Below are 22,991 nucleotides of genomic sequence, written 5' to 3' on the forward strand. Positions count from 1 at the left end.
TCCAAGCGTGACCGATGTCCATAGTGTCATGGGCACACGTGAGGGAGTGTCCAATACAATTACTACATTACTAACTTACTTGCGAGTGAAGCCCAGTGAGCGTTTGTCAGCAAGAAGCGGGATGCCGCGTCTTTGATGCTCACCTCTGCGACCTGATAACGTTGTCAAGATATCGCCATCATGTAACACAACTCCGCGCCTAGACCGTCTGATGACATGGCTTGGTAGCCTTTACCTATTAACTCAAGTAAGCTTAAGATATTACACAAGCGACCTTGTTGTTCCGCCATCGGCAAGCTCCAGTATAAAGGTTAGCGAACACCTCCTCTTGCTTTAAGTATGTCTCCAGCGCCGACACCGAGCATTCTCCGCAACCCCTCAATTGCAGTACTGCGCTATCAGCTGTATGAGATAATGGTGGGATAGCTGTATCGGCATTCAGACGTGTTGTGCCGCACCGCGATCGGGAATAAGATGATATCTTCGGGTTCTTCTTGTCCGGACTGAGAGATAACGACTACCGGGCCCAACCAAGACCCCAGTCACCTTCCTGCAATGGCATGGTTCTCGGCGCAACACAACATTTGATTCGCCTGAACAGAAACGGTCTCGAGAATCGCCACATACTTATCGTTGGAGATAATGGGGATGTTCTCCAACATGCTTGATATCTCCACGCGATCCCTACACCCATTAAATTATAGGTGCGTCATAGACAGCTGTGATAGAGCAGAGGAGCTCCGACATACAGTCACATATAATGGTGGCAGAGTCACTTGCCCCATTTGAGTGCCCAACTAGCTATTGCTACAGCCTGGAATTCCAGTTGAGTCTCGAACCGCCATCGCCATGAGCTCTGACGGGAAGATCGATGTCGAAAAGGCCCCCAGCTTTGGTGGTGTTCAGTCCGAAGTATTGGTTGGAGAAGTCAAGGACATCAAGAATGCTGATGCTGCATTGGAATTTCTTCGAGACGGAGGGGATGTCAGACCCATGACAGTGGAGGACGAACGCCTCTTGAAGCGCAAGATTGACTGGCGAATTGTTCCTCTCATGTTTGCGTGTTATATTCTCCAGTATCTCGACAAGACCTTGATCAACTACGCGAACGTCATGGGGTTGCAGAGCGACACCAACATCACTGGCGACCAGTACTCACAACTGGCCATGATATTCTACGTGAGCTATCTAGCGTTCGAGTTTCCACACGCTTGGGGCATGCAGAGATTCCCAACGGCAAAATACATTGGGATTATGGTCTGCATGTGGGGTACGGTGTTGGCAACTACGTCGGCCTGTCACAACTGGGCCGGGCTAGTTGTGACGAGAGTCCTTCTAGGCGTTTTTGAAAGTGCCGTTGCTCCTTCACTGATCGTCATTACGACAATGGTTAGTTCTCATTTTTCTTCTTCACGGACTTGAATCTTCCTAACATCTCGTCTATAGTGGTATAAACGCCAAGAACAGCCTCCTAGAATGGGCATCTGGTACCTCGGTACTGGTGGTGGCACCATCGTCGGCTCCCTCATTTCTTTCGGTTTTCAGCACTACCACAGCTCCGGCTTCACCTCATGGCAGATAATGTTTCTTATCTGCGGACTAATCACTATTGCCATCGGTATCACGGTAATTTTAGTTCTTCCGGATAATCCAATGAGCGCACACTTCCTCTCCCGTGAGGAGAAAATCTGGGCTATCGAGCGGCTAAGAAGCAACCAGACTGGCGTTGAAAATAAGCGGTTCAAGCGCGAGCAGGCAATCGAATGTTTCACAGACCCGCAGACCTACCTTTTGGCACTCATCACTATCGCTTCAAACGTGCCTAATGGTGCCGTCTCCTCATTTCAAGCCACCATCATCAAGGGTTTTGGGTACACATCCAAGGAGACTGCGCTTCTATCTATCCCTTCAGGCGCAGTCAGTATCATCTCAATTCTGGCGGCTACCAATGTGGCAGGGAGATTCAACCAAAGAGCTATCAACATCATTTGCCTCCTGATACCCGGTGTTATCGGAGCTGCGCTGATGGCTTTCCTTCCAGAGGACAACAAAGCAGGCAAATTGATTGGAAACTACATGACAAACTGCATTGGAGCGACTTTGCCTTTGTTATATTCTCTGGTTGGCGCCAACTACGCGGGTCATACCAAAAAGGTGCGTAGGAATTGATCGAAACTCTTTGCAACTCAGAACTAATGTGTGAATCTAGGTCACCATGAATGCTACTTTGCTCATCTGCTTCTGTGTTGGTAATATCATCGGGCCCCTGACATTCACGGCAGAGTCTGCGCCCGGATACCTCCCTGCCAAGACAGCGATCATCGTAACCTGCGGATTAGCGATGGTGTTCACCTTGATGCTAAGGTACTATTACATATGGGAAAATAAGCGACGGGATGGACTTGTTCAAGCAGGGGAGCTCGGCCACTTGAAGGATGTCGAGTTCAGCGATATGACTGATCGTATGAACAAGGAGTTTAGGTACACCCTTTGAGGGTATCGTTATCCTTACAATGGCTGGTTAAGTCGACGGGACGAGGCTCTGGGGGCATATCTACATTTGGGAATTTACATGCAGAGTTTGCAACAAAACCTTTCCATAACAAGTAAATTTCCACGTGCACATTTGCTTTGGGCAAAAGCTTCACACAAGAGGAAATTTGCGGCGTAATATGACGAGCTTTTACGTCACTTCCTGGCCTACCCAACGTGTTTTTGAAGGGTCACTTGATCTCTATATTGCCCTTTGGGTAGGCGTCAAGACTCAAGAGAATCCCACCCGATGAGGCTTCAATGACCCACTCGCCAGAAGCTCGGTATGAGCACACAATTTCAGCTTAACACCATGCAATTTGAATGACTACCAAAGCTGGTCACAAAATAACGCAGCCTAAATTTTGCATACTTGGAATCTGGATGATTTGGACTTAGAGTTTGAACCCTCCGGTCCTGTTCTGGAATAAGCCCTCCGGATCAACCGAAGCCCGCACTCTTTCCGCCAACTCCCTCTTCTCTGGCTTCAATCTTCCCCAGTAGTCCTGTCGGAAATATCCATCGTTCATGAACAGGGGCCTGTAGACGTCTGGAAGAGTACCGTCTTGGACAAATCCATCAACACGAGACTTCATACCAGTATACAACTTGACCATTGTCTCATCGACAGCTGCGTCATCCAGTTGAAACAGATAGGAGTAATCAAACTCGAAGATAATTCTGTCGACCCCGTCGTCAAGATCCAGCAGATCGCCGCCTTTGTCTCGGCTAATCCGGGCTAGTGACTTCGGTATGGGCTGAAAAGCCATCGAGGCAATGATACCAGCTATTCCTGACTTTACCGCTGACGTGTTGTACCAGTGGTCGTAGTAAGATCGCATCACCTTTGCGCCTGCTGCGGCTGGCGGAAGGGGTGTTGTCTCAGTAGCGATAGTGTAAACACTACCTTTCAAGACGAAGACATTATTTGCTTTGAGTAAGTCTGTGTAGGACCTCGTCCTACAAGTGTTGAGCGTTGATTTAATTTTCAAGAATTCGTCAAATACCCCAGATGGAGGCTGTGGTCCGTCGTAAAACAGAAAGAAGATCCAGATATTGACGCTGTTTAAGACAGTCAACTCCGAAGTCGCGATGATGGCTGCCTTTGGGTCGTAGTAATGCTCAGTGAAGTTGCGAATCGCCACAAGTATCTCGTCTGTTTTCTCGCCTCCAAATACCAAGTTTCCACCCCATATCTGCCCCTTGTGTTAGCAGATTCTATCGCCAATGGCAAGTCGCTGGTAGAGGGAGCACAGCACTTACCTGTCCTATTGCATGCGCTTGTAAGTTATACCTTGTTACGATACCGTAAGCGTTTCCACCTCCTTTGATGGCAGCAAGAAGGTCCGGATTGGAAGTATTGGATGCGGTTACTATCGATCCATTTGCAAGTACCATCTCCGCCGACACTATGTTGTTCGATGCCCAGCCGTATTGGGTGCTGAGAAAACTGAGGCCCCCTTGAACAACGTTAGATACCTCGTTCTATACAGATGTCAAAGTTGAACATGGAAGATACCTCCTAGAAGATAGCCACCCACGCCGACATTACCGATGCGGCCCCCAACTACGGTGACTCCGGTTCCTTCGAGAGCTTCGTGAACCTCTTCCCATTTGTTTCCGGGACCGACGCTGACCGTGTTGTTCTCCTTGTGGTAAACGACTTCTTTCAGCCCTCTTGTAGATATCAAAGGGCCATCTTGGACGCTTGCAAAGTAGTTGTTCGGGTTATGTCCTCCCGACTTGACAGCGAACTGTTCTTTATTATTAAGCAGGGCCTTGACAATTGTTGAAACCTCTGCAGCACTCGTTGGAACTAGGATACAGCCTGGCTTAAGGTTGCTGCAAGCAGTCGACCTAATGGCGGTTAAAAGAATTCAGCGGTGGATCAAGAAGCCTACCAATAGTTTTGTTGTTCCTGAGTGTACTCTATCTCGATTCCCTGGTATTGTTGGATCTTCGTCGATGCGGATAGTTGTTGACACGTCGCGGATAAAGACTCAACGCACATTCCCAACCCTAAGAACAAAAACAAAAATAACGCTAGTAGCCTTGATAGATCAGCGCTCATGACGGGTAGGATGACAAGAGTTGAAGGTTGGTGATGCGAATGTGTTGCGTGCGTAGAGTTGAAGAGGGGGCAGAAGAGGACCATTTTATGTAAATATATTAAACATGTAGCAAGCACAGCCGAGGTCAGATGGGTCTTCCTTCGCATGTACCAATCAAGTTTCCTGAGATACGATTTTCTGTCAAGTTGGACACCTTCCGTAAATGTAGAAATTGGGGCGCCATGATGCTGCTTCAGATGGCATCGCTTGTCAAGTGGATCGGACGATACGGTCGCATAAGTGCTGACAATCACACACCTTCATAGCCAGCCACATCAACCACAAAAGGAAATCGCATCGTCTGGCTGCCAGGTACAACGATGCCGGTGAATGTTCAAAAGTTCAATTTTTCGTATTCTCGGCTGTGAATTTTCGCATACTCGTGCTTTTCGGAAGTCCACACGATCTCGCGATGAAAAGCCAAATGTTGAGGGAACATCGTTGTACTAAGGTTTCTGCTCTCCGTGACAGCTGACCCTAAGCGAACGGCCTTCCACTTAGACTATTGAAAGGCTTGGATAACTGATAGGAGCAGTTCTCAGTTTTGTCTTCGCTGGCATTATCGATGATTCGTCAATGTCTGGTGTTCATGGATCTTGGCTCCATCACATTGTAAAGTGCAGAACCATCCTACGCTCTCCCGCATGGGGAACCTGCAGTCTTCTAGAAGGTGATAGGATGCCGATACATTGGTGGCTACCTTGGGCATCAAGAATCAATAGACATCAATAGACGTGGGGGAGTGTTGCAATGCAGGAGGTCCGAAGCCACCTAGCTACCCTGTGTGTGGATCCGCTGGTGGTGCGTTGCGTGACTGTGTGACATGGCCCAATGCTTCGATTGTCGAGCTATTTACCGCAGTACATGCGGAAGTCGGAGTCGCGGACTAGCGAGAATGCCTTGTATACCTGCATATTCCAAATCACAAAGGATGCTGCAGGCTTATTCATGACAAGAGGTCGTGTTTCTTGAGAACATGGAGTTACATCTACCTCCCCTTTTAGCGATCTGACCACGCGTGAGAGTAGCGACGCCCCCTCGGTATAGTTGCCTGGAGAAATCCTTGGCTGCTGATTTACTCATGTGCTTCTCCGCTTACTGCTGCAGGTGCAAGGAGTACGACCGGCACAATTGACGATAGGCCATATGTAACATCAGCCAATATCAGAACGTACAGTCATTTTGTTGGTTACTTATCCTGCGGTCGAGCTTCCAACCGCATCGGACCGTGTTGACAATACACCAACCACTGGCTCAACCATACCCTGGTTGTATCTATTCCGCTCGGTCCACGGTCTGTTGGCCACATCATCTCATTCTCCGCCTGGTGCACGTTGTGACGAACAAGTGGCTAGTTTCCAATGATCATAAATGCGTGACTTTACGAAACACTGGCAACTACTCAACGATGCTCGAGCTAGATGGAGAAGCATCGTTCTGACCGACCGACGACCGCTTCTTTAGCTGTGAACACTTCTGATCTCTATTGAACTCGGCATGGCGACATCTCTTTACCTTGGCCAGAGATAATATCTAAAAAGACCCCTTTCCGGCGATGTTCTCCGTGAATCTACATAAGGAGTCATTGTCTCATGAAGATGAGATCATGAGCTTCGTTTATTGCAAGTAGAGGCAGGATATCTGTTGCGGAAGTTCAGTTTACTTACCCGCTGAAAGTCGAGGCCCCCTGAAACGCTCCGTGTCAAGGTCCACTCCGATGCAAAGACGACCAACAAAGACAGGGTTGAAGATGGGAGTGGAGGCCATATGAACCAACTTGAATTAATAGAACGGATGGTCCGACTCACAAAGCTTGGTTCGCCTCTCTCCTTCCTGAGTCTCGCAATATTTCCAATTCATTTATTTTTGGCAATATGTCAGCCTACAATATTAAGGGCAGGTTCGCCGTTGTCACAGGCGCTGGTTCTGGTAAGTCAAAGCTACGCCCCAAACCTAAAGGCATGAGAGATTCGCTCAAGAAACTTAATGTATGTTGAGCTAGGTATCAGCCATGCATTCGTTGAACTTCTTTTACATGCGGGATGCTCAGTCATTATTGCCGACATTCATTTGAGGCCTGAAGCTGAAGCGACTATTGCCAAATATCCCAAAGACGCTCTTGCTTCTCGTGGCGCCTACGCGATCTTCCACAAGACAGACGTTTCCGACTGGAACCAAATCAGCTCACTGTGGGCGGCCGCACTCGAAATCTTCCCGCATATCGACATTGTCTGCAATGGCGCGGGTGTCTATGAGCCTCCATCAAGCTGTTTCTGGAATGCCCCTGGGGTTTCTCCTCTTGCACAAGACCCTGTTGATGCCAAAGTCGGCCAGTACAAGACTTTCGCGGTAAACACCATTGGGCCAATTCGGTTGGCTCAAATCGCCATTGACTATTGGCTTCAAAATCGCAATATCGAAGGCAACCTCCTTTGGATCGTAAGTTTGGGCCGTTACGTGCACTCAATGCACACGCCGATGTACTTTGCCAGCAAAGCTGCAATCGTCAGCATGGTCAAGAGTCTTGGTGGCCTCAGAAAGGAGCTGGGTATCCGGAACGCTGCAGTTTGTCCTGGAGCGGTCTATGTGAGTGTTAGAGTGAAACAGAGTCTGCATTACATCACGCCAATTTCTTCCCGTTTTCCCGCTCTCATACCGACAACGAACTGACTGTCCGCAGACTCCCATTTTTCATCCAGAGTATTGCTGTGACAGAGTGCGTCCGGGCGATCCGACTCTCACTCCACAGCAATGCGCTGCTGTCCTGATGCGTGTACTTTGCGAGCCTGAATTTGGCGACGGAAATGTTGTGGAGACGATGTTAGTTGGAAGCAAGGATGACAACTCTGTCAGTGTCAGGGAGGTCCCACTGCATCTGCTATATCCCACGGCCGGGCCCGAGGGACAGGACAACCACCTGTTGGAAGAGGAGGTCAAGATGGTCAAGCAACTCAAAAAGAGTGGCATGCGGGCCTAATATATCCATAGCTTTAAGAGGAGCGATTACCACTCTACTGAATGCGACTAGGGCAAGGCTCCCCGAGTTTCAAACCTGATTGTGCTGAGAGGTGGTCTATCCGGAAGGCATACTCTAAAGTGCCTTGGCTATCAATATTCACGCCGAGGACATGGGTTCAAGAGGACTGAGCGGCATGCATGTTGTGGGCCGAGCTAAGAGGTAGAGCGAGGAGTTCTCGTCACGGGCGATGTCTTCTCTGCTGCTGTCAATACCAGAAACAGAATTGGATCTTCGTATTCAGAACTTCCCTTCGTAGGCATTACTCATGATAAATTCCAATCATGGCCTATGGTACTCCAGGGGACCTTTCTGCCCAGTCCCTTTTTTCACTTGCGGGTCGTGTTGGGCCTGGATCACTCCAAAAACCACACTCAACCGCAGCCCCACCGCACTGAGACATTTGAAGCTCATCGATTGCCGCACTGATTGCTCCTCTAACGCTCCACAACAAGCAGAAATATTATGCCATGAGATTATGGATGCTTCCCTTGCCAAAGACCAGCATCCACAACAGCTCCAATGGAGTCTGATTCATCTGGAAGGGTGGCCGAGTTGGTTATGGCGCCAGGTTAAGGTCAGCTTAACATCTGTTTCCTGGTGGGGCAACCCGCGCGAGTTCGAGTCTCGTCCCTTTCAAGATCATCTTTTGCTTCGCTCACCGAAAGTACCATACCTTTCGTTAGATATCTGATCGCATTTTTGTCTGTAGTAAGCTGCTGATGGGGATAGCCTTTGCAAAAGATCTTGGTAGTAGTTGTCTTTCAGTACCTACTTATGTAAGGTCCGCCATACAAGTGTTTGATATTTTATGTTGGCGTTGTCGATCAAGCACGCGCGAGGTCTGTGTATCTGCCGAGCATGAAGCCGGAGTGACATGAATACCTCAATATTTGGCACAAACCACTAGTACCTAGAGTCTGGAGCTACGTGGCATGTGACTTGGAGTCAGATATCTCCGTCGAGACTCCCTTCCCGGCCTACTCAGTATCTATCCATTGTGGATCAAGAGTCTGTGTTCACCTCCCGGTAAATTCCATCGTGAAGAGCTTCAGCCTTCAACAATGAACCCCTGACGACGTGGGGACGTGCATCTGATCTGACTTAATCTTCCGCTGCAGCTCAAAATAGAGTTCGCAGCGTGTATCAGCACGGCCTCGCTGGATTCAAAAGACCGAACCATGGGAAAGTCAAAATACTGTTACACCGAGTAATGTAGCATGGAATTCAGGATAAAAGAACAAAAACCCCAATTTATCCGCAGGTCCGATGTCTACCCCTCGCGTTCTTCATCCAGTGACACGCAGGAAGAAAAGACATTGCGCACCCATCCGATTCTAACTTCAGACAACCAGTCACTCTGGACAGAGTGCTAAGGGCAACTTGAGAGCCACAAGATACTCATCGACATCGAGGCTCAACTGCCGAGCTTCCCCGCGTCACCTGGCTACGCCAAGACGTTCAAGACTAGGATCAGCATTGCAGAGCCTCCAAGTCTCCGAAACAACATGGACATCCTGCTACAGCCTCTCGTTGACTACCATCCGTGGAACCAGCTTGGAACCTTGACAGTACTGGTATTCGCTTCTCTCAGTGCTCTAGGGCTTTTAGCTTGGCATTTCCGAGAAGATAAGCCGTATGCGGGCTTCAAGTTGATCGGGAAAGAACGAGGAGAGTGGTCATATGAGAAGGCGAGGGAAAGATGGAACAACAACGCCTTTGAGCTCTTGCGGGCAGGATTCGAGGAAGTACGCTCAAACTGACTGCAATCTCTAAGAATTCTGTATTGACTTGAATTCGTAGACACACGGCCGACCATTTCAGGTCATCTCCCCGTTTGGTCCGTTGGTGATGCTGCCCCCGAGTCTATGCGACGAAGTTCGGAATGACAAACGCTTAACATTCACCGGATTCATTGATCGAGTAAGTGTTTGAAATGGGCGACTTGGGAATGATCAAATGTCGAGACTTATGGGCAGAATTCTTCTAATCTTGGTGGTCGCAGCAATGGCTCACGCGCTATCCCGGCTTGGATATCCTGCAAGATGGACTCAAGGGAGAAGTCATACAAGAAGCCATGCGGAAGAACCTCAACCAAGAGCTGGGTAAGTGAGCTCCTCGAAAGAGCGAGAGCCAGGCAAAGACATCAAAAACAATAATGCTGATCTGTATCTCAGTGTACTTGACGGAGCGACTTCGGGAAGAGACGTCCCTCATTCTCCGAGAGCAACTCCCGTCAAGCAAAGAGTGGCAAGAAGTCAGATTCTTTCCTGTGGCCACTCAAATAGCCGCACGGTTATCAGCAAAAATTCTCCTTGGGGACCGTCTCTGTCGTGATAAGGAGTGGATAGCAGTCTCCATCAACTTCACTGGTGTCATTCTTCGCGCGGGCCGAGCTCTGCGCGCCTGGCCAGTCCTTCTCCGCCCTCTAGTGCATCGCTTCGTGCCGACGCTGAAGTACCTCCGAAGTCAGATCAAGCAGGCACGAAGGATTATGGGGCCGGAGCTTGCAGCGCGAAGACTTGCGAGGGATGAGAAGGAGAGACCTATGGATTCACTATCATGGATTGACGATGTCCGGCGCGGGCGGGAGTTTGATGTCGTTGCTGGACAGCTGTTTCTCACATTCGCGGCGATTCACACGACGTCTTCTGTGGTGACTGCCATACTGTATGATTTGCTGGCGTACCCGGAGTACTTTACGCTGTTGAGAGAAGAGATTGTCAAGGTGTTTACTGAGGATGGGGGTTGGAGCAAGAATAGCCTCTTCAAGTTGAAGTTGATGGACAGCTGTATGAAAGAGAGCCAGCGACTGCACATATTGGGTCCTCGTAAGCACATTTGGGTCCTACCGCGAGGGGGTTTGGATGGACGACCTGCTAACACGCCTCCTAGATATCATGAACCGCAGAGTCGAAGAGGCCATGACCCTCTCTGACGGGACCTACCTCCCAAAGGGCACCTTAATCACCGTGGCCACACACAACACCCGCGATCCAGCCCTCTGGGGACCCGAGCGAGAAAAGTTCGACGGCCACAGGTTTCTCCGCATGCGAGAGGAGCCAGGCCAGGAGAACCGGTGGCAATTCGTCTCGACGAGTCCAGAGTTCCTCGCCTTTGGCCATGGAACGCACGCGTGCCCTGGGCGGTTTTTTGCCAGCAACGAGATGAAGATTGTGTTGACTCATCTAATCATGAACTACGATTGGAGGATTGTGGAAGAGAAACCCCCGACAAGCATGTTCGTCAGTCGCTTTGTGCCGGATCCGAGGACGGTTATCGGGTACAGGGCCAGGACCCCGGAGATTGAGCTGTGAGAGGGGAGGACACACGAGAAGCAAGACATCAATCAATGAGGGGGAAAAGTTGAGAATTGAGTAAATCAAAAAGCGGCAAAAGTATCGAGAAAAGCAAAAAAGAGAATGCGTCAATCGCTGACGGGAATTGAGCCCGACGTGGCTGAGAGGAGTTAGTGATGACGTTCACTGATCATCATGAGGTTAACAGCTATAACTTACGGGTCGAACCCACAACCTTGAGATTAAGAGTCTCACGCTCTACCGATTGAGCTAGCCGGGCGGATAAAATCCAATGACTTGGTGTGTTGTCGACGGCAAGCCAGAACCAGTCCATGGAGCATTTAGTGGATGGACGGGACGGGATGGTGTACACATTTTTCACGGCCCATCTCTAGCCGTGTTGTGTCTTTTGGCAGGGCTACTGCGTTTCCGGAGGGTAGGGCTTATTTCCTATGGACTCCGGTGCGGGTCCCGGAGACTGTTTGAGAGGGGCCGGACGAGGTTCCGAGATCAAGAGATCCGCCAGGAAGCCAGGCTTTTACCCTTGCGCGAGTCGAGTAGCTAGTTTCCAGGCCCATGTGCTCTCAGTCAGGGTTTGGTGGACGGTCCAGTATGCAAAACGTGTCGGCTTAGCCTTCTATTCCGTTTCAGACTCACAGATTGCCCAACGGAACACGTTACAAATCCTGGAATAAGAAGGAAATCAGGTCCGAGTAGCTCGCCTAACCAGAGCTCTTTGGGTTGCCTGCTCTGTTGAAGCGAGGTGCTTTTCCCTGGTAAGGTAGGTAAGGCGGCAGGGCTGACGAAGTATCTCAACTCATGGGCTCTGGAGATTTGACAAGCCACAGCAGATGCGATGGCTCGTTGTATTCGATCGACTTGATGAGACACGTCGGTTGTGTTGCTTGACTATAGCAGTAGACTTTGCCGTCCTTACCCAAGAATCAAAGAGGGCAAAACTGCAGCAGCACACCGGCGGCGACAAAAACACATCTGGTCAACATAGGAAAATTCATTTTGTAGAGTATATGCTGGTTATACACACTCACAGACCGTTGTGGCCTGCCCGTTTTCATCCATTCCTTGAACCACCTTGCACCCCTTTTGCATATCGATACAGATTGAAAGCTGGAAAGCAATAACCACCGCTATTACCACATCGCCCATGAACTCGTGTCTCGAGACTCAGTGTCCGCCTCCTCTGGCTCGCTTCGCACCAGCATTTCCGCCGGCCTCGGAATCTCCTCTAGGCCGCTTATTACCAGGCTGGAAATCGTTGGCACCAGGGTTCAACGAGCCTGCATTGTGTCCTCCTCGGCCACCACCACGTCCACCACGTCCTGCTGGACCACCTCTCTCTGCACCTCCGCTTGACACCCTATTTCCGGCAGCGTAAGCGCCACCCCGACCACGACCAGCTGCACCGCCTCGTCCTGGAAGAGGGATGCCACTCCTTTGGCCTGGAGCAGCCTGAGCCGGTGGTTGCGGCAGCCCATGACCTTGCGGTGCGGCCTGGTTCGCCGGTGCCCCTTGTGTGCTGGAAGCGAAGGGGTTCTGTGGCTGCTGTGGCGCTTGCTGCTGCTGCTGCTGCTGTCCTTGTGTACTTTGTGAGAAAGGGTTGGCCTGGGCCGGAGTGCCATTAGCAGGACCGGCCGCGAACGGGTTCGCTGCGGCATTGTTGGCTGCCGGCTTTGTATCTCCAGGAGCAGGTATTTGTCTCTTCTGAGGGATGCTGCTGCCCGGCGCAGGGATTCCGCTAGTAGCAGCACCGCCTAATGGCTGTGCTTGGTTGGTTGAGGCTGGGGGTGCTTGAGGACGGTTAGAAAGAGTAGAGCGTTGCACGTTCAGTTGGGGAAACTCACCAATCGTTGGAGCAGCAGCTTGGGCTGGTGCGGCAGCTGAGGGCGCCGAAATCGAAGGACGGGATGCCGAGGATTGTGTGTTGCCAGCAGGCTTCGCCGGGCTTTGCTGCGGCGCGGCGGGAGCTGGTTTGGCAACTTTGGCTTCCTCCCAAACTTCCCCAACGGGTCGCTGAGGCGTCTTCGTTGCGGCCGTGGACACAACTTCTATCTTGGCGTTGGCACCCCTGAGCTGGTTGTCCTTCATGTTAATTTGCAGCGCAGACTTCTTCTGTGCCAGCAGTTGACCTTCCTCACGAGCGTTTGCGATTCTTTGCTCAAACTCGGCCCTCATACTCGTCTCTGTCTCGTTCTTAACCTTGGCAGTCTGTTCCTCGAGTTTCTTTCTAAGATTTCCCGACATGATGTTGCGCACGGTAGCATTGGTGGAAAGGAATTTCCGAATCTCGGCATCAGGCAACTGAGATAGATCCGCGGCACCAGCAGGTGTACCGGTCATTGGCGTTGTCGGAGCTGCGTCTGGGTCGTGCTGCTTGATGGGCGTTGCAGGTACAGCTGGTTGTTCTCCTGCAGGCTTAGCAGGTGCGGCGCCTTGCTGCTCAGCCTTCCAAATAACCTTTTCTTGCTCTATCCTGGTGGCGAAATCGGCGTCCATCTTTTCGCGAGATTGGCGTAGCTTCTCGTTGAGTGCGTTACGCATCTTATCCGACCGCTCCTTGACGGTCTGGGTGATGTTCTCCTCGAGCTCCTTAGCCTTGCGCTCAGCCTCTGTAGCCTTGGCTTCGGCGGTAGCAATCTTCTCCTCCAAAGCCTTCCGCTCAGTGTCGGATAAGCCACTCGCGCCGTTCGTGGCAACAGACTCCGCCGTCGGCTGGGCAGCAGGCTGAAGCTGCGCCTGGGCAGCCTGCTGTGCGGCCTCGACAGCCTGGTCTCTCTCGGAGACGGTTGTTTGCAGTTGCGATCGCAGGCCCTCAAGCTCCTGCTCGGCGGTCGCCTTTTGGGCTGAGATGGCTTCCAACTGGTTTCGCATCTCGGCGAGTTGCTGCTCCAACTGGGCGACTACTTCCAAAGATACCGATGGAGACCCGTCTGCCGTGGGTTGAGCGGCAGGAAGTGGCGCGCCAGATTGGTTGGCTTGAGCATCCTGCTGTAACCTTTGTACCTGTTGCTGGAAGTTCTTGACTTGTTGCTCAAACTCTGTGCGCTGCTGTGTTGTCGCCTGCAAGTTCTGTCTTGTTGTCTCGAGTTCGGTGTTTACGGAGTTGAGTCGCTGCTGCAGTTGTTCGCGCTCCGCAATCGCAGCATCCTTCTCCGTGACCGCCTCGTTCCGTGCACCAATGGCCTCATTCTTCTCGCCAGTGATCTTACGTGACCGCTCTTTGAACTGATCGGTCATGCGTTGGCGAGCGTTCGCCCAATTGGTCCTCTCCGTCTCCAACGTCTGCTTGATTTCCTCGAACTCTGCTCGTAGAGGACCTTCAGACTCTTTAAGGGCATCGCGCTCGGCCTGCAGATTATTGATGGTCTGCTTGAGTTGCTCCATCTCTGCAGGATCAACGCGGCCATACTTCGTAAGGATGCCCTCGGTTCGCTTCTGCCACCTGTCACGGTCCTCCTGAACTTGCTTGATTTCCTCCTCGAGGAAGCCCTTCTGAGTTTGGAGCTCCTCGATTCTAGCCTCCAGAGGCTGCACCTTGCCTTCCAACTCCTCGATCTTGGTGTTCTTCTCGGAGATTTGAGTCCGGGCTTGAGCGAGCTCGTTGCGGAGAGTGGCGCTGCTCTCCCGGTAAAGGTTGAGTTCGTTGAGCTTATCCATCAGATCCTTGTGGGCAATAGAGGCTTGGCCGCTCTCAGCTTGTGAGCGTCTCTCCTGGTCGAGCTTCAACCGAGCCTCGTCCAGCTGGGATTGGGAGTACTCGAGCTGTTGCTGCAGGCGTTTGGATTCCTGCACCTTGAGGTCGTACTGCACCTCCAAGATCTCCTTCTCCCGTCTGAGATAATTGTTGAGTTCCCGAAGACCGTCAGCTGCACCATCGCTGCTGGTTTCCGCGCCATCGTTGGCGTCTACAGCCGCCGCATTGCGACCCTCCTTGAGTGCAGAGAATTGCTTCGTGATGCTCTCCAGCTGCTCATGCAGAAGCTTGTTCTGTGCGTTGACATCATCACGGCGGGCCTTGATTTCTGACATTTCCTGCTCGATTCGCTGTTTCCTCTCTTCCCAAGAACTTTCGCTCTGAGACAGGGCAACCTTGGCCGACTCGGCCTCAGCTCTCAGAGTCGCCGTCTGGCTCTTGAGCTCGTTGTACTCGGTGCGCAACTGTTGGACGAGCTTCGCTGCCTCGGCGTGCTTGACGAGCTCGTGTTCGTAGTCCTGTTGAGCCTTGGCGGTGATCTCTGACTGAGCACGAAGGTCCTGTTGGTGGAATTTAGCGGCTTCTGAGTGGCGGTCCGCTTCTTCCTTCAAACGCTTCACCTCCTCGTCCAGAATTGTCTTCTCGTCCTCGTACTTGCGGGCAACTTCGGCTTGGGAGTCGCGGAGGTGGGACAGCTCCTTATTGGAGCTGGCGAGTTCCGATGACAGATCTTCAACACGCTGCTCCAGCTCCTTGATCTTGGCGTCCTTGGCCGCGAACGCAGCATCCATCTCCTCCCTGAATTGCTCTGTGGTCGTTGTGAACTCGGTAAGAGCTTCTTCATTCTGTTCGCTGAGTTGCTTGTATTGCTCCGTCTGTTCCCTGGCATTCTCGAGCTGAGACTTGGCGATGTCGAGCTCCCTCTTGAGGTCAGAAACCTCATTGATTAACTCGCGAACCTCGGCCTCGCTGTCTTGGTCAGTCTGGGTAGGAGGTGCCATTGTCCCGGGCCTTGGCGTTGGTCGGGGCGCCAGGCGACCAGCTCTGTCCTCCGCATTACGAAGTTCGATAGTGAGCTCATCAACACGAGCTTGCAGATGATCGCGGCTGGTCTTAACAGCGACGTGCTCTTCACGGATCTGACTCAGACTGGCAGAGAGCTCATCGATGCGCTTCTGGGCTTCGCGAGCATCGAACTCCTTCCTGAGCTGAAGCTTCTTGCCTTCTTCCATTTCATCGGACAGCTTGCGCTTCGTGCTGTTTAGCTCTTGTTCGAGGTTGTCGATCTTGGACTGAGCCTTCCGCCTGTACTCAGACTCGGAAATGTCACGCTCGTTCTGCATGGATTGCTGGCTTGCCAACAGATTGTTGAGTCTCGTTTTCTCCTGAACAAGGCTCTCGTTGTCTTGATTCAGACGATCTTGGATATCCTTCCACAACTTCTTCTCGGCCTTGAGGTTGGCAGCTTCGTTTCGAACGCTCTCGAGCAAGCCCTTGGCATCGATGAGTTCTTCAGCAACTTGCTGGGTTCGGATTTCATGCTTGATGGAGTCCTCTGAGAGCGACTGGTTGCGCTTCTGAATCTCCTTATTCTCGCTCTGCAGCGCAACGAAGTTGGAGTGGAGCATCTCGTATCTTTCGGAGGCAAGGGTAATCTGGCTGGTGATCTTTGCAACCTCGCCCTGGAGGGAATTCTTCTCGCTTGAAAGCCTGTCAATCTGCTCCCTCAAGGAGCGACGGACGGATTCTTCGTCGTTTCGGTAGGTGTCGAATTCGACTTGGAGGTTACGCAGCGCAGCTTGTGGGGACACGCCGTCGCCTTCCTCAGTCTCGATACTAGTGAGCGGGAGGCGCTGGCCGTCGTCGGAGCCGAGGATGGAAGCGAGCTCGCCGGCAGAGGCCTTTTGCTGAAGCAGACGTCTGAACATGTCGCGCTCGGACTTGAAGCTCTCCATTGTTGATCTCAGGGACTTGGTCTCTTCAATCATGTTGGCAAGCTCTTGTTGCAGTCGCTCGACCGATTGGTGATCCTCCACAGCCTGGCTCTTAGCGGCAACAGCCTCTTCGCTCTCCATCTGCTCTGCCAGCTCGCGGGTGACCCTCAGAAGCTCTTGATTCTTGCCTTGCAGCTCCTGAATGTCCTTGAAGACGACAAACTTTTGAGTAATGAACTGGTGGGTATCCGACATGTCGTTGAGGGCGCCCTCGGCAATTTCGCCACGAGAAAGCTGCTCCAGCCGGACAGTCTCCTCGCGAGTCAATTGTTCCAAGCCCTTTTCGCGGGCATGCATGTTGAAGACCAACATCTGGATCTGTGTGCTGAGGTCACGAAGTTGTGTGCGGAGGATCTTGGATTCGGCCTGAGCATTGGCCAAGGCACTCTCAGCCTTTCGCGCGCTCTTCTTGGCGGCGTCGCGCTCTTCGAAGCTTGACTGGGAGAGTTCGGACATCCTAGTAATTTCGGACCTTAGGGTATCGGCTTCATTCTGAAGCTCCTCAATCTCAGGTGTCTTGGCTTCCAATAGGGCAATCATATTATCGAGCTCCTCGGCGAGTTGTTGATTGCGGCGCTTCTCTCCTGCCAGCTGTCCCTTGACCTTGTACAGTTCATCGATAGCCTGTGTGGCGGTGATAGCGGACTTGTTTCGCGCAGAAGCGGGAGTAGCAAAAGGCGAGGCAGGCCTTCCGAGAAGGGATCCATTCATACGGGGCGTCTGAGGTACAGATCCAGGGGGGGGACCTTGTTCCATGCGGGCGTGAAGCTCGTCGACCTCGCCCTCAAGTTGGGTCACCCGCTCCTCCAAGGCACGGCAAGTCTCCCTCTCGCGTTCGAGCTCGTGCTGTATGCGACGGACTTCATTGGCATGCTTCTCCTTCAAGGCTTCCTTCTCGCCCTCCAGAGTCTGCACACGGGCCTTGTGACTGTCGGCAAGTTGGTTGGTCATGTCAACCACGCGCTGCTTGCTCTCGATCTCGTGCTTGTAGCTCTCCTCACTGCGGGCGAATGCTTCCTGTTGTTGCTGGACCTTGGTGAGGGCCTCTTCCGCCTTGGCTTGAGCTGCGTCGAGGCGATCTCGGAGCTGTTGTTCGCCTCGCTTCAGGGATTCGATACTGGATTTTGCGTCTTCGTTTTGTCGTTGCAATTCGGCGATCCGAGCGCCCTTCTCGCGGCGGTACTTGAGGGCCTCTTCGCTCTTGGTCTTGAGTTCGGTCTCGAACCATTCGCCGTTGCGTCGAGCAAGATCGAGCTGTTGCTGTAGTGACTCCTCTCGGTACTTTGCGCTACTCACGGCGGCCTGAGCAGCTTGGACCGACTGCTGCAGAGCTGTGATCTCCTTTTGAAGCTGGACGTTCTTCTGGTGCTGCTTCGCCAACTCCTCGGACAGTTCTGAATCGCGGGCGTTTCGAGACTCGAGCAAAGCCATGTTTGCGCGGTTGGAAGATTGTAGGGACTCAACGCGGTCGCGGAGAGTAGTGATTTCGGAGTCGTGATCGGATCCGCGGGACTTGAGCGACTGGAGCTCGTTCTCGACCGTTTGTCGCTTCGTTTCTGTCATGGTCAAGTCAGTCACCCAGAAATTGAAACCACGCTTTTCCAATCTCCTCGATGAACAAACCTTCTTCTTTCAGTTTCTGGCGAATCTCCTCGACATCCTTCAGGGCCTTGTCGGCTGTCGCCTTGAAAGTCTGGCATCTTGATTCGGCGCTGTGATGTGCGCTTTCGAGCTCGATGTCGACCTGAAGCTTTTGAGCATATAACTCATCATGCTCACGTGCCTTCGCAATGACGGCTTCGAGGAGGCTCGCGACGAGCTCGGGGGTCGGATCGGTTGTGGCTGTCGAGACCGTCGACTCGGACAGCCCTAGGTGGCCGGCCACATAGCCTAGATCCACCGCCGCTGCCATGTTATTGTAAGCTCAGGGTCTATTCATAGACATCGAAAGCGGATCGCGAGGTCGTTTGCGGTCAGAATGTAGGTAGGTTGGTTTGGCGATGGGTTCGCTGCGTGGCGCGTCAAACACCCCACGGTCGAGAGGGCTGAGGTAGGTATTGTTGTGATGGAAACAAAAGCAGAAAAGATAGCCCCACGGAAGAAGATGAGAAATTCCCCGAGAGCCGCCAACTTTGGTTGAGGCGGTCAAGAGTTGATTCCAGGCGACAAGGAATTGGGTGGGATTTGGCGGCTAACAGGCAGATCGCAAGATTTTGGGAAGAGCGCGACCAGGCGAATGTTTTCCGGCCAACGCACAGTGCAGGTGCAAGGCTGGGGGGAGCTGCCTGCAACCACGGGCGACAAAGGTGCTCATTGAGCCAATCAGAGAGCCTTGCACAAGGAAGCTGCAAAACTCCCGAGGATCCTCCGGCTGAGTCATCGAGAGCTCTGCTAGATACCAGTGGGGCGTCTCTCGGTGAGAGGATGGAGTCAGAGCTTCCTGACCGAGCACGCCGGTCTTCACCGACGTCATTGCTCGGTAAGACTTCACCGAAACCCGAAGCCGCTGAGGGGCGAGCTCCAGACTGACAAGATACCTACGTCTTCATTTGACCCTTAAACAGGCTCTCCAATATTGATCCCGTTTATGGGTCTTCTTTATTCTTAGCTTTCACTGTTCCTTGACTTTTCTTCTCCTGCCAATGCGCATGTAGCTAGTTTCTTGGACTGATGCGCCATTGTGTAAAAATGGGTACTTGTCCTCTTTTGTGGTTGAACTTAGCTAAGTATTGAATTACTATAGGTATCTTCTTCATAAAAGTATCCTCCATCTTCCTCATTACGCCTCGACTCCCTTGCTGTAAATTCACCACCAATCCAGCCGTCATCGGTGCCATCATTATCGTCGCTGCTGGCCCCCATCCATCTCAGAGTATTCCGGCGTCGGGTCTGCATGCCATCCCAACCCTTGAAGCTCCGCCCTGTCTTGCCCCTGCCCTTGATATACCCCCGTTGGTCCACTCGGCATCTGATGAATTGGCTGCCCATGAGCCTCTGCTGGAGTATTCTGCACCTGTGGTTGGGTGTAGCTGGTCTGAAGCTCGGGTGGGAGAGGCAGGCTCTGGCCATATGGTTGCTGTTGCGTGTATGCCGGTTGGCCATGCTGTCCCTGTAGCTCTGGAGGCAGATATTGACCGGCAGGCTGCAGCTGGCCGTTGGTGTTGGCTGGCATCTCGGATGGCAATCTCGTCTGACCGTGAAGTTCCACGCCTGTAGGGGACTGGGCCCATACACCACAAGCGTTGGACGCGGGCGATATCGTGTCTGCATGTGGAGATCCCATCGTGTAGGAGACGCTCATCTGAGGGCTTTTGGGTGGCAGCTCGGACAGCATCGTGCCGCCTAGTTCGGGTTTGCCCGCCATTTCAGGAGGGCCAGCGGTGCCTGGAAGCGGGAATCCGGCCTCGGTCTTCTTCCGACGACGGTAGATGATGAACGCGACGAGAGCTGCAATGGACAAGGCACCAACGACACCGAAAACACCTCCGATGATGGCTGCAAGGCTTGGAATGCTGGACTTCGATTTGCCGCTGGTATTCGTGCTGTCACCAGAAGTACCCGAAGAGCTAGTAGCAGTAGCTTCGGCTCCCGAAGTCCCTGACCCTGTGCCAGCTTGTGCTGTTGGGTATGTCTGGGCAACTATTGCTTGGTTAGTCAAACCTGATATGATCGGGAGGCATGATCGACTCACTTGATTCGGCGACAGTGGCCACTACCTCGTTCCTAGCAGCCTTGCAATAGTAATCCAACACGGCAACGGCAGAAGATACGTCATCCGTAGCCGTAGATGAGCAGTACCACTTGATATCTGATGTCACCGTGCTCATGACGATGTTAGTCACCCCATCTTTCAAGCACATACAAGATGCCAATGCCTGAGGTCCCGTCGGGCACTGGTATCTCGTGAGCGAGTAGATGGCATCCGAAAACCCTGACTGCGCGCATGCAGCCAGCGAGCTGTACTGGGAGAGCGCCGTCATGTAGTAGGTCATATCTCCTGGAGGCGGCGAAGGCTGCGGGAATGATGTAGTGCCCTTATTCATGGCGCAGTATGCATCGTAGAAAGCAAGTCCCGAAGTCACGTCGGCAGCGTTGGAGCATGAGTACCGAACAAGAGACGCGATGGACCGGCTGACGCGTGCTGAATTGTCGTTCTTCGAGCAGATGCAGGGCGCCATCAGACTTGCGGCTTCAGGGCAATACGTCGACATTGAGCTGATGGCGTACGAAACGCCAGACTGAGCACACGGGGCCATGTTGGCGAACTCGGCAATATCGGTGGCATACTTGGTAACGATGTTGGCCGTAGGCGTCGGAAAGTTGACCGTCACATCGGGGTTACAGTACTGGCTGATGACTGCCGCGGCGCTGGTCTGGTCATCGGATGCGGTTGAGCCGCAGCTGTAGCTAATTGACCTAGCGATGGACGTTGAAATGGCAGCGAGGTTGTTGTTCTTCGTGCATATGCATGACTGCAAATCTGTCGGTGCTTCACCGCACGCTGAGTAGGTCTGGGAGAAGATGTTGTACGACACGGCAGTCTGAACACACGGTGCCTAAGATGGGTCAGTATTGTCCTTACCGTCAGGCCGGCATAGGGTTAGGATTTGGACATACCAACAAGGTGTAAATGGAAAGATCAGTGACATAAACGATACTTGCAGCCCTACCGAGGCTGATGAGGAAGAGAGACAGCCATAGCTGGGCTGGTATCCGCGACATCTCTCCCGGGCAAACCACAAAAGCAATCAAAGAATATCAAGGAATGGAACGTTGACAATGGTCAACAGAGTCACAAAATACAGGATGAGCCTTTCACGAAGCATGATGTGAGAAGGAAGAGGGGGCCAGATGGCCATGTCTCTGCCTGGAGCGACTGACAAGGCATGGGAAGCTAAGCGCGGGGGAGAGACAGTTCCTAACTCGCTGCAAGGGGCAATGCAGTCCACCGTTGAGCCCGTGTATCCGTGAAAAGCGTGAAAGCTTAGTTTCTCCATCTTGGCTTAGGCAGACTTGGTGGTTTGATGGTCAATCATCACCACGACGGTCACTAACCCCTGTCACGATGGCGCTAAAGTTGCACAACCCCCTTGACAGCTGAAGGGCTGAGCCAGGGATAGCTTCAACGTGATCGCTTCTGCGGTTCCGCAGTGGGGACTACATGTTCCGCTTCCATTGTGCGGATAGAAACGAATAAGCCGACTCATCGCGGAGTCTGGCGGACTCTTCACTACCCAGGAAATATCAAGTCTCATCATCTTCTGCGAGAATGCCAAAGTCGAACAGAGAGCTTTCCCACGTTTCAATGAGCCTCTCACCATACTACATTCGTGGAAATAGGGGCAACGTTGAAGGTGTGCACAAGACACCTTAGCTGCAGCCGCGATGGCGTTGCTTAATTAAACACTGGTTCAGCCCTAGGCCAGGCAAGCCAAGCGAGCAAAGGTGATTATTTGGTGGTGGTACAGCCATGGACCTCGCACTCACGATAAGTCATAACTCATTCGCCACGCTGGCGGGACGAAACATCGGTTGAGAAAGTCGATAAGTGATCCATGAAAACGACGACACTGGTTGTCCGATCTGTCGATACTTTCTAGACCCATCATGATGGCGTCGGGATGGTGATATGATGATAACCTCTGTGCCTCCGACCTACGCTGGCGACAGAAATGACTCAGGAGCCGGCAGGCGCCACAAACAAGGGGCGACAGAAACCGGTAGACGCGATTGGCGTGCCAAGATGAGACATCCCCTCAAGAGCTAGCCTTGAATATGGTGGCAGGCCAACATAATTTGCTGGCGTGAAGTTGAAAGAAGCACAGCGGACTTGAGGGACTGTGTTTTTGGGTTCATTATCAGGTGCTGGCTGAGAGGGAGTATGTTTAAAGATGGAGCAGGGCACTCGAGGAAGAGTAGGACTATTCCAGCTTACATAAGACAAGTCAAGTCAATAACTGACGGCGACCGGGTCATCACCCCGCCGAGCTCGGTGCGGTTTGCCCGTGACAGAACCAAAATCCTGTCGCTAATGATCACCGTATTCAGAACAAAACTTGAGAATCAACAGAGTCAGTGGTGCAGAACTGCAACCAAATGGATTAACCTTCTGCAGACTATCGAGGTTCCTAAATACAGGAGTCTCTCATTCTCACCGCGATGGTATCATTCTGGGTATCCTCCTCCACCTACATTGCTTCCTGAGCCACGATCTGTACAAATGGTACTCGCTGATGGCATCGACCCATGTCAACTGACTTCTGCCCCCTTCTTCCGGAACGAGAGGTTCCTATTGAACATCGGCCAACCACTACCTGGATCATGGAT

At 52.3% G+C, this 22,991-nt stretch overlaps 5 protein-coding genes and 2 non-coding genes across 7 annotated transcripts; 4 read left to right on the forward strand and 3 right to left on the reverse strand.

Annotated features, from left to right (window-relative positions):
* Positions 1-849: 849 nt before the first annotated feature.
* Positions 850-2,494, forward strand: N0V96_006240 (uncharacterized protein; the record flags this gene model as incomplete). Its single annotated transcript, XM_053190903.1, has 3 exons — positions 850-1,389; positions 1,447-2,154; positions 2,210-2,494. 3 exons carry the CDS (start codon positions 850-852, stop codon positions 2,492-2,494), a joined length of 1,533 nt encoding a protein of 510 aa, XP_053051821.1.
* A 4,023-nt stretch (positions 2,495-6,517) lies between these two features.
* N0V96_006241 (uncharacterized protein) lies at positions 6,518-7,620 on the forward strand (the record flags this gene model as incomplete). Its single annotated transcript, XM_065757650.1, has 3 exons — positions 6,518-6,572; positions 6,694-7,229; positions 7,429-7,620. The coding sequence occupies 3 exons, from the start codon at positions 6,518-6,520 to the stop codon at positions 7,618-7,620; spliced, it is 783 nt and encodes a 260-aa protein (XP_065613567.1).
* A 579-nt stretch (positions 7,621-8,199) lies between these two features.
* N0V96_006242 lies at positions 8,200-8,298 on the forward strand. Its single transcript has one exon. It is a non-coding gene; the product is annotated as a tRNA-Leu (tRNA).
* Positions 8,299-9,510: 1,212 nt separating this feature from the next.
* On the forward strand, positions 9,511-10,976 carry N0V96_006243 (uncharacterized protein; the record flags this gene model as incomplete). Its single annotated transcript, XM_065757651.1, has 4 exons — positions 9,511-9,582; positions 9,665-9,764; positions 9,837-10,451; positions 10,555-10,976. 4 exons carry the CDS (start codon positions 9,511-9,513, stop codon positions 10,974-10,976), a joined length of 1,209 nt encoding a protein of 402 aa, XP_065613568.1.
* Positions 10,977-11,156: 180 nt separating this feature from the next.
* Positions 11,157-11,234, reverse strand: N0V96_006244. The gene has a single exon. It is a non-coding gene; the product is annotated as a tRNA-Lys (tRNA).
* A 909-nt stretch (positions 11,235-12,143) lies between these two features.
* On the reverse strand, positions 12,144-18,576 carry MLP1 (the record flags this gene model as incomplete). The annotated part of the gene is made up of 2 exons (XM_053190900.2): positions 12,144-18,220; positions 18,288-18,576. The coding sequence occupies 2 exons, from the start codon at positions 18,574-18,576 to the stop codon at positions 12,144-12,146; spliced, it is 6,366 nt and encodes a 2,121-aa protein (XP_053051818.2).
* A 927-nt stretch (positions 18,577-19,503) lies between these two features.
* Positions 19,504-21,363, reverse strand: N0V96_006246 (uncharacterized protein; the record flags this gene model as incomplete). Its single annotated transcript, XM_065757652.1, has 4 exons — positions 19,504-20,303; positions 20,356-20,472; positions 20,527-21,220; positions 21,358-21,363. The coding sequence occupies 4 exons, from the start codon at positions 21,361-21,363 to the stop codon at positions 19,504-19,506; spliced, it is 1,617 nt and encodes a 538-aa protein (XP_065613569.1).
* Between the last annotated feature and the right edge of the window lie 1,628 nt (positions 21,364-22,991).

The sequence above is a fragment of the Colletotrichum fioriniae genome (genome assembly GCF_027942845.1).
Source record: "Colletotrichum fioriniae strain IMI 355084 chromosome Unknown scaffold_7, whole genome shotgun sequence".
Lineage (NCBI taxonomy): Eukaryota > Fungi > Ascomycota > Sordariomycetes > Glomerellales > Glomerellaceae > Colletotrichum > Colletotrichum fioriniae.